This window comes from Mustela nivalis (genome assembly GCF_964662115.1).
Source record: "Mustela nivalis genome assembly, contig: HAP1_SCAFFOLD_1240, whole genome shotgun sequence".
NCBI classification, from domain to species: domain Eukaryota; kingdom Metazoa; phylum Chordata; class Mammalia; order Carnivora; family Mustelidae; genus Mustela; species Mustela nivalis.
In genome coordinates this window covers 100,805-115,942 of record NW_028135424.1, presented here as the reverse complement: position 1 = coordinate 115,942, position 15,138 = coordinate 100,805, and the positions used below count along the sequence as shown (strand labels likewise).

At 41.0% G+C, this 15,138-nt stretch overlaps 1 protein-coding gene across 1 annotated transcript; it reads left to right on the top strand.

Annotated features, from left to right (window-relative positions):
- Positions 1 to 13,218: 13,218 nt before the first annotated feature.
- LOC309857773 (beta-actin-like protein 2) lies at positions 13,219 to 14,349 on the top strand (the record flags this gene model as incomplete). Its single annotated transcript, XM_082750523.1, has 1 exon — positions 13,219 to 14,349. The coding sequence occupies one exon, from the start codon at positions 13,219 to 13,221 to the stop codon at positions 14,347 to 14,349; it is 1,131 nt and encodes a 376-aa protein (XP_082606649.1).
- Positions 14,350 to 15,138: the final 789 nt, after the last annotated feature.

Sequence of the window (15,138 nt, the reverse complement as noted above, 5' to 3'; positions counted from 1 at the left end):
AAGTGTATTGGAAGTTCTTAAAGTAACAGACCTTACTGTGGGATGATTTCAGAGACGCCTGGCTGACAGTCTCTGTGAATCTTTCCTATTAGGCTCATTTTGCCCTCCACTATCTTGCTTAGGTGGTACAAGCCTGATGGGAGGCATGTTTTTAAAGTGAAATTGAGAAAGGAGGCTAAGGATCGCTCTCAGCACTATGTAGGCTTTTATTTCATCCCTCAGTGGAATCTATTTCACAACAAGGTGTGGTTCTAGAATACAAATAAGCTCATCTGCATTTGAAAAATAGAAAATATATGTCAGGGAAAAAATCCAGAAATTACCTTAATTTACATGTCATATTTCCAAAGCACAGGAGAAGAGAACTAGAAAAGAATTACAAATTTCAGCAGAACAAGAAAAAACTTCCTGTATTTTGAAAATTAAAAACAGGACTCTGGAGTCCTGACAGGTTGTGCTGCCTCTGTGGCAACTCACGGGCAGCCCCACTGACTTAGAATACCACTTCTGTCTACAACAGGTCCGTCCCTAGCAGACGTGCTAGGGTTGTTACCAACATTCCTGTTCAACTCTTTCTCTGACTTCTGACCAGCATAATAGGCCCCAGCCACAATAAGCTGTCTGCCTCCACAGTTACTGTTTTTATTAACACTTTGGGTAAGTTTTGACTTCTCTGTCAATCCTTTTTTCTTTTTTCTGTTTTGCATATGACCTTGTATTTTCAGGAAGCAAGTTGGAAGACTGGATTTTCATTCTGTCTTATGGTAGACTGTCCACAAAACTAGCCACAACATTTCCTCTCTCTGAATCCACACCCCCTTTGTAACAAATATGATTTTGTAGCTCTGTCTGTCAAGAGGTAGCACCTATCCTCCCTCCCCTTGAATCTGAGCTAGACTTGTAACTTGCCTTGTCCCACTGAATACATGGAAGAGACACTGTCATTTCCAAGGCTAGGCCTCAAGAGTCTTGCATGTTTCCACTCATTCTTGGAACTCTGCCCAGCTCAAGTAAAAGGCCTGGGCTTAGCCTGCTGAAAAACAAAAGACCGTCTGGACCACAGAGAGTCAGACCAGCTTTCCCAGCTGAAGCCCCAGAGATATGGGGCAGAGGTAGGAAGGGCATCTTTGATATATCTTCTCTCAATCCATATTTGTAACCAACTTTCCTGTTTCTAACCCCAAGGTGCCCCCAGTTTTAGAAGGACTAGGAGTTTCAGATTACTGAGCCTTTCTGGGACTCTGCAGTAAGGCATTATTGCTTCTGGGCCTCCCCCACTCCCAGCTGAGGTTTCTGTTTCCTCAAATCAGCTTAGTTACTACTCATTCACATTTTTCCAGCTTTCAAAATGTTATTGCTCTGATGTCCTCTCCTGCTCTCTTTGTCCTTGTTTTTAGTGAATTTTTATTTCCTTACTGCAAAGTTTAGTAGTGTTTGGAGAGAAAGTGTAGACAAACACATATGTCTAATCTGCCAGAATTAACAAGATGTCTCCTCACTTCATTTTAAAGATGAGGAAAAAAGTCACAGCAGCTAAGTGGCTTGCCCACCAACACCTGTGAGGTTAGTGAAAAATCTGAAACCATCCAAAGCCCGGGGACCAGTCCAGTGTTCTCTCCTCTTTTCCCTGCTACCTCCATGATTAAGTCAGGAAGCCCATCAACAGGACTAAATGTAAATGCTACCCTTATTTGAAATGACTGCAGGTTTCTTGTGTATATCACACAAGATTCTGCAATGCCATGGTTATGTTCTAGTCTTGACAAATACTACGACAAGACAATTCAATAAACAGTATGAAGAATACAATAGAAGTGTACTTATAAGTATATAAATAAATTTTCATATAAATATGTGATCTCTGCTGATGTCCAAACCATCATTCCCATAGAATTGTGAATTTTAGTATTCTCACAAATTATGTGTAAATTCTTAGACACAAATTGGAAATAGTGTTTTACATTCTAACTACATAAACAAAAGTCTGTGCTTTTGAAACAAAATTGCATGGTATATAAAGTGGCCTTACTGGACAAGTAAATGACTCTGGAGGCTAGAACTTGGTGTTTCAAAACAATACCAACAACATATTCTGACAGCTGTTGGCCCACAGATCAGTTATAAGTATCTAGTTTCTGCCAATAATTATCACTGATTATGCAAAAGAACATGGTTCAGACATTGGGGTCACTTATGCAAAACCCACATGGGCTGCCATAATCCTCCCTCCCAACTCCAAGGGGCCATGCTCAACTCTGCCACACCACTCCAGTGGGCATCAAGCCAACATGGGGTCAGGACTTCTTGTGCATCCAAACCCCAAGAACAAGAAAACCCTGAAAGGATAAGGCACTCTTGCCTTATTTTTTTCCATGGTTATACTCTGTCAAAATCAATGAATCTTGAAAGACAGTTTAACTTCCATCTTTACGCAGCGTGTAGCACTCTTGAAACCTAGGATGACCAACTCTTGACTAGCTTATCGAATTTAAACCACTCTATATTGGCTTCAGGGTCTTTCACCAATTGTGACCCTCCTTTAAACATCCTTAACATTCCTTTCCTTGGTGCTAAACATAGATTCCTGCCCCATACACAGAGTTCAATTCCCATTAGGATCCTTTCCAGGAATGTTCTGCGCCTGCTCTTCACCCTCCTTCACAGCAAGGAGGCACAAGTGACCAGAGCTGAGGAGGCACCCTGGAGAGTTACAGGGAATGCAATTATTGTTGCAAATATTCATTGAATTTCTGCTTTTACCACACAGCCTGAGAAATGCTTTATAGGCATCATTTCATGACAACCCCAGACAACTTTATGAGATAGATACTGTAGCTGTAGCTCAGATAGGAGGAGTCTTTTGGACATTCTGAAATGCCCCAGGTTACAGACCTAACAAGTGGGGGAACAAGTCAAGCTCTGTCAAATTCTAGAACTGGGTTCTTAGCCACTGTATTTTGGTAGTTATTGTAGAACAGAGTGAGGCCGAGAGGGTTAGATTTTATGTGATAGCAAATCTGGAGCCTAGGAGACTTCAGGAGACATGATTTAAGGGTTTGCTGACATAGGCTTCAGAAGGGTTTAGAGTTGGAAGTGGTGGTCAGCAAAGTTCTCTGGAACTTAGCTGACCATGAGTAACCAAGGCCTGAGCTTAGGTTTCTCACAGCACATTAAGCACTCATGCCTACGAAAAACATCAGTGGAGAAGGGTAGGAGCAGGGCTACAGGACTGTGGGGGCCAAGAGGGAATGGAGGACTCACACCCTTTCCAAGAGAAAGAGATTCTACTCAGCTGCAGTTTGGGAATGAGATGCATCATTGTTTGATCTTCCAATTTTTAAGCAAATAGGGGCAGAAAGGAGAAAATGGAAATTATCTCAAAAAATATTCAATAGAATTTGATATCACACCACACTGTATATTTTTTAAAAAGAATAAAATGGTAAGGTAAAAAAAATTAGAAAATAGAGTGATTTTGAAAATGTTGAGGCCACTGATACAAACAGAACACTTTAAAGAAGCTGATAAATATAGTATTGGATCTATTAGGTTAGAACTTATACAGATAACATGTGGGAATGTTAACACAGCCCAATCAATCAAGTATTTTTTTTAAATAAACACTGGAAATATAGGTCAATAATCAATGATTAAACAACTAAAGTTGCAAGACCCTGTTATAGGCACTATAGGCATGATCTAGAGAGTGTAGTAAGGGAGACAACCAAGTACAAAAATAAGAGAAAACAGAAAAGAATAAACACTACAGTAGAAATATGAGCTAAGTGCTATGGCACTTGAGAGATGCAAGAGATTAATTCCTCCTGAGGAAACCTGGGAGCATCTGGAAGCAACAACGTAGCACAGAGAAGATGGGGAGGACATTCCCAGTGGAGTAAACAATGTCAGCAGGTCCAAGGAACAGGAATAGCAATTAGTGCAGGAGACTAGAGCGTAAAGTTCATGGATGGAGGGAGGAGAGGATGGTAAATATCAGGCTAGGGAACTAGGTCGGAGCCAGATAATAGAGGGCCTTAAAGTCTATATTTAGTATGGACTTTGTTCTATAACGAATGAGAGAGTCCTCAAAAGCTTTAGAGCAAGGAGTGACAAGCTCATATGTGAGTCATACACTAATCTTTTATTTCTGTAAATAAATGTCTGATTTGCATAAAATGAATGAAGTTCTGCCTTATATCTCTCCCCTGTCACTCTACTTACTTTAGCAAGTCTTGACCTTGGGATAATGTTCCTGAATTCTATTGCATTTTTTAATGTTCTATACAGTACTTCTAATTAACTTTTTTTCTAAACAAAAGTCTTATTTTCTTCTTTCTTTTTTGGTGAGAACTAGAAATATCAGTTTTAACCAAGGATTTCAACAAAAGAGTTCTTCCTCTTTTGTTTTAATCTCAAAGTCTGATATTCTACTAATTGACCCAGATTCCATCTGTAGCTTCATGTAACAAAAGGAAGCCTTGCTCTGAATGCTTCAACCAATGCTTTTCTTTGGCAAATTCTTTTAGTACCTTTGAGTATCATTTTTCAGAGAACCCATAGTTTCTGAGCAAAGTGATCTGAAGAAGTCAAAATGCATCCATTTCCCTCAAACAAGTAGGCTTCCTACTGTAAAGAAAAAGGGGGAAAAAATGCCCAGAATGTGAGAATGTCATTTAGAAACTCAATTCGATCTCTTCAACCTATCCAACCAGAACAAAAGAAAATTCCAGGAGCCAGACCTTTGAATTTTTCCTTCAAGGCGGCAACAAAGATACTTTCCCAGAAAACAGAGTTGTAATTCATTATATTCTCAGCAATATTTTTCTATTAGCTAAAATCCTCCCTTCTATAAAGTAAACCCATTCCACCATATTCTATCATTAATAAAACAAGGAAAAACAGAACATTTCTACCTGCCCTACCATCTTTTAACTGGATTCCTTTAAAGTTAAGTGTGACATTTAGACATTTGTCATATAGCTAAGAAACTCAGCCACCTACCATTTTCCCTCTCTTGCAGATACCAAACCATCCCTCAAACAAGAAGGGGCCATACAACATGTTTCCACTTGTCCTTTTCCCCATTCCACCCCACCTCACCCCCTGCAAAACTCATGTTGCTCTTTAGTTTGTCACAATGCATTAAACGTACAAGCCTACAAGAAGCATGAGTGGAATAGGGTGGGAGCAGCGCCAGAGGGCTATGGGGGCAAGAGGAATGGAGAAATCATATCCCTTCCCAGGCAGGGAGCTACTATTCAGCTGTAGTTTGGGAATGAGATCCAATATTGTTTGAACTTCCTATTTTTTTAAGAGAAGTAGGAATTCCAAAATCTACTTATTTTACAACTATTCAACACTAAAAATTCAAAAGCATTTGTAGAAAACTGCATGGACCAAGGTAATTCCTGGGGCTCTAGTTTACAGGCTATGTACTACCTCAAGGTCTAGATGCAGTGAATAATCCAAAATCTACACCAAGTTGTAGTGCCATCTTTCCTGTAGCTTCTTCCAGGTCACTTTTCCTATACTTGATGACTTGATAACTGAAGGAAGAGAAACCACCAATGGACAGATTTCATGTTCTAATATTCCACTGTACTTGTTTTCATCTAGGTATCCTACCTTCTATGAGATATGCTCCCCTCCTCTCCTAAACCCCAGCCCAAAAAGTCAGCCTGCCCATTCATCATTTTTCTGGACCAGAGATAAATATGCAGCCCTGCTGTCAGCAAAGGGAAAACTAAGAAAACTCTCAGGAGGCCCTACTAGTCCCAGATGCTAGAAATAATTTCCTAGGTATGTCTCCTGAGATCTCCAGAAAGAGTGCTTCCCTTGGCTTAAAAGAGAAAAAACTATGTTGAGTCATAGCCTCCCAGTCAAAATGTTCTCCCCTGGAGTGAATTATGCAGCTTCCCAACTTGAATGAGCCTTTTCACCCCACATCACCCATCTTCCAGGTACTCTGTCCAGCACAGCACATTTCCATAGCAGCAAGCAGTCTTGCAGAGAAGAGAGTCTACTTGCAGTATAGTATTTGACCGTCCACAATCCCACTGTGTAGTTTTAACTAGACAAGGGCTTGTAGATGATCTTAATTAAAATGTGCATGAAATTAGATATGAAACTTGAGTAGTCAAAAAACAAGTTCACCAGAATGAAGAATAAACACCAAGAACAAGTCAATGACTGCAAGGCATTTTTCGTGTTTGGTTTCTTGTGTTTTTGCGAAAGACTGGACTCATTAAATTAGCCTTGTGGACCTGTGATCTCTCCAGCTCCAGATCACACTTGCATTCATAGTTGTTCCCTATCTGTAAGATCTTCCCATCGAGGCCTGTCAGGTCCTTCCCATCCAATCAATCATCTCAGCATCCAGTGAATTAACCTTCACTCTAACTCACATTCTCTAAGGTAGTCTGACCACGAAGGCCTTAGTTTGGGCCCAACATTTCACTATTTTCAACTTTTGCCACCTTTACCTCTATATCCTGTACTTTCTGTCTATCTTGGCTGGCTTCTGCTCTTGGCCTGCTTTAGGGACCATTGCAGAATATCCATTAAACCCTGTGTTTACAAGGCTCGCCATGCTTCCTAAACTAGAGTCCTTACTGTACTATCTACTGTTCATGCTTGGCATGTCATGCTCAAATCTGGATATTTAGGGACGATGCCATTGGGGTCTGAAAACTGATACTTGAAAGGCTCCATTTCCCAGATGGCTGCAATCTAAAGGATGCATTTGCCTCCTTGATTGAGTTTTTGCTTTTTTGGCCCACTACCCATACGATTCCCTCCTGAAATCACTCTCACACTATTTTTTTTACTTTATTTATTTTTTTTAAAGATTTTTAATTTATTTATTTATTGGGCCCCGCTGAGCAAGGAGCCTGATGTGGGACTCGATCCCAGGATGCTGGGATCACGACCTGAGCCGAAGGCAGCTGCTTAACCAACTGAGCCACCCAGGCGTCCCTTTTTTTACTTTAAATAATAGAAATTTGCCTCTTTACTTGTAAATGTCTATCTTTCTTATCCAAACATGAACTCACCATTCCTTTTTTCTTCATTTAGAGAGTATGATGTCTTAATATTCCTATTATTAATACACAAGAACCTGATAAATTTCTCAAGAATTCCATTTTCTTCTTTTGACGTCAATATTCAGCCTGGTCTCCACTCTAAGATGGTGTTTGGACACTCTAAGATGATGTTTCCCAAAAGGGAGTACAAAGACTTCACAGACACAATCCCAGCTGGCTTCCTCTCTCACAAGAGGCCAGCCAGATGCCCTGTACTGTTCGTTTCTTGTAACCCATCATGAGGCAGAGCCCAAGCTCTAAAACTCATCTGCTTGGGTTCAAATCCTGACACTGCCACTCTCACTATGTACCTTTGGTTGGTTTACTCATTAAGCTTCAGTTTAATCTTTCCAAGATGGGGATGCTTTTGTAAGGATTATCATGAGGATTAAAAAACTGATGTGTACAAGGTGACTGGGTAGCTCAGTGGGTTAAAGACTCTGCCTTCAGCTCAGATCATGATCCCAGGGTTCTGGGCTCTCTACCCGGCAGGGAGCCTGCTTCCTCCTCTCTCTCTGCCTGCCTCTCTGCCTACTTGTGATCTCTGTCTGTCAAATAAATACATAAAATCTTTAAAAGAAAGAAAGAAAGAATTGATGTGTGTAGTTAGAACATTCAGTACCAAGACTGCACATTAAGTCATCAGCCATCACAGCTTCTTGTTGTTGTTGTTGTTGTCATTGCTGTTTCTAGGAGGGGGAGGGGCAGACAGAGAGGCAGAGAGAGAGTCCCAAGCAGGCTCTGTGCCTAGCCGGGAGCCCGACAGAGGCCAATCTCACAGCTCTGAGATCATGAGCTGGATGCTCAACTGAGCCCCCCAGGTACCCAGTAATCACAGTTTTTATTGCTACTCTCTCCAGCTTTCAGGGTCAGAAAACAGCCTGGAGCTTATCTCAGTCTTAGATGGTACGCTCTTCACACCAGCAGCGGCTGAGCTACTGTGAATATTGATGCTTCCAACCGCATGACCTCCCTCCTCTGCTTTTTCTCCTCTTTCCTTGAAGTCAAGACATCTTTAGAGGTTCATCCACAGCACACAGGAATCCATCCCTCCTCTTAACAACTTTTTCACATATCAATCAAACTAGCCAAAAATTGACCTATGGCATATTTTAAAAGTTAAGATTTAGGAAGTAATGCCGTAAAATCCAAATCATCAAATCCAGTGTCCTTTAAACATCAGTGGGGAGCCCTTTCACCCTGGGGAGTTGAATTTGGTCTTGTTCACAGAAAGTAGGCTAGTACAGGTTGGGGGCTGAGGAGCTATGGTCAACTATACCATAAAAATAATTCCTGCATTCAGATTATCCTTCCAAGTATACTCTGGAACTGGCCCATATGTCCCTCACCAAAGCTACTTCTTTCTCCTTCATGCCCACACTTGCCTTAAAAAAGTCAGGTTTTATTTGGGGGAGAGGCTGTTAAATTTTTTAAACTTTTTTATATCTTTACAAAGTCCTATGTATTAAAACAAAAAGCAAATAACTACTACTACTATTAACTGATAGTAATAACTAATAACTATTATTGGTGGACTTATTTTAAGAGATTATTGAAACTCTATATTGGAGACTTCTCTGAGTAAACATTTATAGTTTCTAAGATATGATTATATCTTAGAAAGATTTGACAGACAGAGATCACAAGTAGGCAGAGAGGCAGGCAGAGAGAGAGAGAGAGAGGAGGAAGCAGGCTCCCTGCAGAGCAGGGAGCCTGATGTGGGGCTTGATCCCAGGACCCTGGGATCATGACCTGAGCTGAAGGCAGAGGCTTTAACCCTCTGAGCCACCCAGGCGCCTCTAAATAAAATCTTTTAAAAAATATCTTACAACCTACCCACCCACATATTTATTTGTGTGTTAAACAAGTGTCAAATCTCCACTAAGAACAGAGCACAGATGAAGGAGATTCTCAGAGCAATCTACACCGTGGGAGAGGTAGATATGTGTGCAAAAGCTACAAAGAATGAAAAAGAGTGTGGGGCACAAAGAGAGAATGAAATAAAAACCAACAAAGAAAGCAGCTGATCTCAATGTTCTAAACTGGATCCCCAGGGTGGTGGCAGAAAGGGGCCTTACTAACATTCTCAGTCTCAGCAGTATGGTTAAGAGATGAGAGTCTGGGGATAGGAGATAATCACTAAGGCATGGCCTCTATGGGCACATGTGTGAGGAGCCCCTAGTCATATCCTCTGTGCCCACAGGGGAAGTTCCATCTGATTCTAGAGTTCTCCTCCCTTCCTCATGCCTGTTAAGATTCAGACTCCCATTCCCAAGCCATGCTAACCCTTGTGGAGATACCTAGTTCCAAATACATTCTGGATTTTCTGATTTTATCCAAGTTGGCGGCGCTCATGCTGCAACGTCCCTCCAACTGGCCACTGGCAACCTCCTGCCCGTCCTCTGAGACTCAATCCAGGGGTCTTTTTTCCCCCTTCTCCAGACCCCAGGTCCAAGGGCTCCTCCCTTCACCTTTATACACTCTGTGTTCCTCTTCTGTATACATCAACCACATTGTGCCCTGTTACCTGTGAATGGCATTCCACACATTAAACAGCTGGGCAGCACAGGCAGTGCCCATCAGAACCCAAGCTGGGTGCTCCACATCCATGCACAGCGACCAAGGTTAGCTTGCTCCAATACGTCTTTCACCCACAAGATACTGAACTCTATAAAAATAAGGGCAAGCTTTTATTCACCAATATATTGCCAGAGCCCAGCAGGTTTAGTAAGGGCTTGCGGATTGAGTAAGTCTAAGATTACTCGGAAAGAAAAGATCATGAGAAGCTTGTGATGAGGATTAGAGTACAGCTTCAAACCACCTCGGCTTGTTATCCTTACATACAACGCTCATGTCCATGCCTTACTCAGGGTTTGTACAGCTGTATCACAGTCAGACTACGCAAAAGTGAAAGAAGATGATGTGCTAGCCTTCCAAATGTTCATCATAAAGGTCCCTATTGGTTTTAGATGTAGGTAACTAGCTAAGCATCCATAAATTCCAGTCAGTTAGAAAACTTACTACCTTTGGGAACAGTATCCCAGAGCCCAGTCTTTGTAAAGCCATCTCCTCTATCTCACTCATATGAATTCTTACTACTTTTCATATTTTTAAGTAGTCCAACAGATGATATTTTTAGCTGACTGCTGAATTATAATATATCCCTTTCGTATGACTGGGGGTTAAGTTTAAGAACCTAAGCTTATTTTAAGAATATATAATTGATGAAAAATTCTTCTGGTACACCAAAATTACAACAGAGGTTAGAAGGTCTTCTAGCAAATTACACATCAGTTTCACTCTCAAGACATTAACTATGTTGTGTGATCTCCTTACTACTCTCCGCTCAAAGGCAATTATAAGGGGAGTACTATAGTAAATCCAGAATCTAAAAGCTGCACTTGGTGCCTTATGGACTTCTCTGCTGACATGGCTTTGTTCTGTATTCCGGATCAGAGAGTCATACATGGTGACTGGTACTAAATGCAATGTGTTTTCTTTTCAGTTTTGTACAATGTGTGTGCAGTTTGCTACGGCTCTAAAAAACAAAAACAGACATTTCCAGACGTTTCATCCTATAGCCATAAAACATTATTTTAATCAAAACCTTGCTTGGGGCTCCTGGGTGGCTCAGTGGATTAAGCCTCTGCCTTCGGCTCAGGTCATGATCTCAGGGTCCTGGGATCGAGCGCTGCATCACATTGGGCTCTCTGCTCAGCGGGGAGCCTGCCTCCCCCCTCTCTCTGCCTGCCTCTCTGCCTACTTATGATCTCTGTCTGTCAAATAAATAAATAAAATCTTAAAAAAAAAAAAAAAAAAAACCCTGCTTGTGTTACATGAAAAGGAAGGACACAAAATCATCCAGTATGAAGGTTTGAGGGTGAGTTCTTTAATTTTGTTGAAGGAGAATTGATTTTGCAGTTATAGAAAAAATTAAGGGATAGAACAATCCTGGTCAGAAAAAAAGCAAAACTATGCATTTTGTAGTGAAACACATTCTACTATAATGGACTGTCAGCAGGAAGTTTCTGAAGGTACATTAAAGGAAAAGGACTGGGAAAACACAGAGAAAAGTAATTCCAAAATTCTTTATCATGCTGTGCTCAAAGATGAGGACTAGACACTTACAGCCTGGTGTTACCATGATTCTCTAAGAGGTTCATGGGCAAAGACACCAGCCAGTTAGTTCTCATGGTCTTGAACTAGAAGGTACATTGTCAAGTACTACAGAGCTGCTGCTACTTTGTACAAAATGAAAATTAATTAATTAATTAACCCAGACAAAGGTGAATTGGGAGAACTTGGATGTGGGCATGACAAACTGCTTCACTTTAGAATAGCTGACAGGTAGATTATATCCTATTTACATAGCACAATGGAATCAAAATAATGAACTTTCATAATCACTGTTTCTCTGTAACATATTACTAACATTCTACATTATATCATGGAACACATTTTACTAGATAGTCTATATTTTTATACTGAAAATAAAATGCAAACAAACTATTAATAGGAAATGATCAGGGGTGCCTGGGTGGCTCAGTAGACAGAGGCCTCTGCCTTCGGCTTGGGTCATGATCCCGGGATCCTGGGATCGAGCCTCACATCAGGCTCTCTGCTTGCCGGGGAGCCTGCTTCCCCTCCCCCCTCTCTCTGCCTGCCTCTCTGCCTGCTTGTTATCTCTGTCTGTTAAATAAATAAATAAAATCTTTAAAAAAAAAAAATAGGAAATGATCAGTGTATAAATATTGTATATCCTAAAATTGAAGGAAAGTATTAACATTTTCATAACCATAGAGAGAGGCATGATGTTATAAAACATTACATGAATCTTGAAAATCAAAATGTTTTAAAGATCAGCTCAAATACATCATTTCAAAATTTATCATATCACTTAATTATGTTCATTGTTGTACAACTAGAGTTATTACAAATAAATGAAATTCCTATAACCAGCATTTTACCTAATAAATCATGCAGCACAGTTAGTCATTGAGTCTCTATGCAGTCAACATGGACCCAATAACCCTAGTTTCTGAAAAGTGTCTGGGCTTAGTAAATGCTTAATATGATTTGGTTGTTAGGAAATTATAACAAGAAAGAAAATCTGGGGGCGCCTGGGTGGCCCAGACAGTTAAATGTCTGCCTTCAACTTAGGTTATGATCTCAGGGTCCTGGGATTGAGCCCCACATTGAGCTTCCAGCTAAGCAGGAAGCCTGCTTCTCCCTCTCCCATTCCCCCTGCTTGTGTTCCCTCTCTCTGTGTGTCTCTCTCTGTCAATAAATAAATAAAATCTTGAAAGGAAGGAAGGAAGGAAGGAAGGAAGGAAGGAAGGAAGGAAGGAAGGAAGAAAGGAAGGAAGAGAAAACCTGTAGGGGTTTACTTTATTGGTCACTTTATTGCTTTTAGTTTTTCTCTGATGGATTAGAAGTCTATTAAATATCCCTAAATTTTACACAACACAAATGCATGGTAAGTACAGCTATCAGGCCACCCTTGGCCATTCATTATTTTCATCCATTAAAATGATTTCAATCATGACAACTTCCTGTGGGATTAGGACCTTACTAGGAAAGAAGTGGAATTTTCAGCATTGGGCTTTTCATCAAAACAATATATTAAGAATGAACAGTAAAGCTAGTGTGGAAAAAATGGACCCAGAGAGTAAAGTGAGGAGGGAGTGGTCCTCCCAACAGTGTTCCCATACCTCACACTAGTTTTCCTTCATCTTGCTTGGACATCCCCCACTGCAGCAGCATCGTCATGTAGAGACTGAGCCATTGCATGCTGACAACCTGTGTGTGGGTTGTCTAATTACAGTAACCTCAGATTTGACCATTTGGTAGCCAATTTTCTCTTTATAAAGGAAGGCCTACTAATGATTTATATAATCATCATCATCATTATTAATACCTCAAAGGCAGCTCCACCCAGAAATGCTGGGAACTGGTGGGACTGGACATGGGTGGGGCCAGTGTGTACCTTTAAATACCTGTCATCACAGCACAGGATCCCCTCTCTGAAGGCAGCTCTAGCGTTTCAGCCTGTTCATTCTCTCCATTGACCCTGTTATCTGCTATTTACTCTACATTTAACTTCTCTTCACCTGTCTGGAAGATTCCAGCCAGCACCATGACTGATGATGAGCTGTCTGCCTTGGTGGTAGATAATGGGTCAGGCATGTGCAAGGCAGGTTTTGGTGGTGATGATGCCCCCCGGGCTGTGTTCCCCTCCATGGTAGGACGTCCCCGGCATCAGGGAGTCATGGTTGGCATGGGACAGAAGGACTGCTACGTGGGGGATGAGGCTCAGAGCAAGAGAGGCATCCTGACTCTTAAGTATCCAATTGAACATGGAGTGGTCACCAACTGGGATGACATGGAGAAGATCTGGCACCACACTTTCTACAACGAACTTCGTGTGGCACCAGATGAGCATCCTATCCTCCTCACCGAGGCTCCTCTCAACCCCAAGATCAACCGGGAAAAGATGACTCAGATCATGTTTGAGGCCTTCAATACACCGGCCATGTATGTGGCTATCCAGGCTGTGCTCTCCCTCTATGCCTCTGGGCGGACTACAGGCATCGTAATGGATTCTGGGGATGGGGTTACTCATACCGTGCCCATCTATGAAGGTTATGCTCTGCCTCATGCCATTCTACGCCTGGATCTGGCTGGCAGAGACCTGACTGACTATCTCATGAAGATTCTGACAGAACGAGGCTACAACTTCACCACCACAGCCGAGCGGGAGATTGTTCGTGATGTCAAAGAGAAGCTGTGCTATGTGGCCCTGGACTTTGAGCAAGAGATGGTCAGTGCTGCTGCATCCTCCTCACTTGAAAGAAGCTATGAGCTTCCTGATGGGCAAGTCATCACCATTGGTAATGAACGCTTTCGATGCCCTGAATCCATTTTCCAGCCTTCCTTCCTGGGCATTGAGTCGAGTGGGATCCATGAGACAACTTTCAACTCTATCATGAAGTGTGATGTGGATATTCGCAAGGATCTATATGCCAACATCGTGTTGTCTGGAGGCAGCACCATGTACCCTGGCATTGCTGACCGGATGCAGAAGGAAATCATAACCCTGGCACCTAGCACCATGAAAATCAAGATCATAGCTCCCCCAGAGAGGAAGTATTCTGTTTGGATTGGGGGCTCCATTCTGGCCAGCCTGTCTACATTCCAGCAGATGTGGATCAGTAAGCAAGAATATGATGAGGCTGGTCCTCCCATAGTTCATAGAAAATGTTTCTGAATAGTTTTCCTGCTAATAGGTTTACATTTTTTTCCTTTTCTAGGTCATAGTGATGGTACTGCTTTTATCCACTTTCCATTGAGTCAAGGTAAATACTGTGCTCTTGATAGTGTAGAACCAGTAAACTGATCTCCATTAGAGTACTGTGGGCTACTGCCCAGCTAACCACATCCTCACCTTTATCAACTCAAGGAGAATTCTGATACCATATTCTATTTTCTTCACCTATAGAATTCAAAGATGTAGGTATATGTATATTGTCCTGCTTAAATGAAAATTAGTGACCAGGAGTAAAATCAGAAGAAACGTCCTTTCAGAATGGATAACAAGCATTTCCAAGCTTTAAAAACTAGTTCATGCTTTAAATATTTAACAATAAAGTATCTAACCCTATAAAAATGTGTATATTAGCAAACATGTATTATTAGTTAGTATTTTTTGTTTTGTTTTTCTCCTTTGTATAGCAGAGATAATGAACTATATGTGTCAATAATATCCATGTGTACATAAGTACCCAGGAAATAAAATATTATATCTTAAAAGACAAGATAAATTGGCTGTCTGAATAGCTAATGAAAATTTTTTAACTCCGCAACAGTCGATGTTTCAGTAGCTACATATTTTAATTGTTTCCCTTATTAAATAAGCATAATGAAACAGTCAATATTCCATTAATGTTGTTTATAAATCAACTAAATTTTCAGCTCAGAGTGAAGTTCTGCTGGTGAAACACATATTTTAATGTCTAATTTATTGAATTTCATTCTATTTGTAAAACAGCAAAACTAC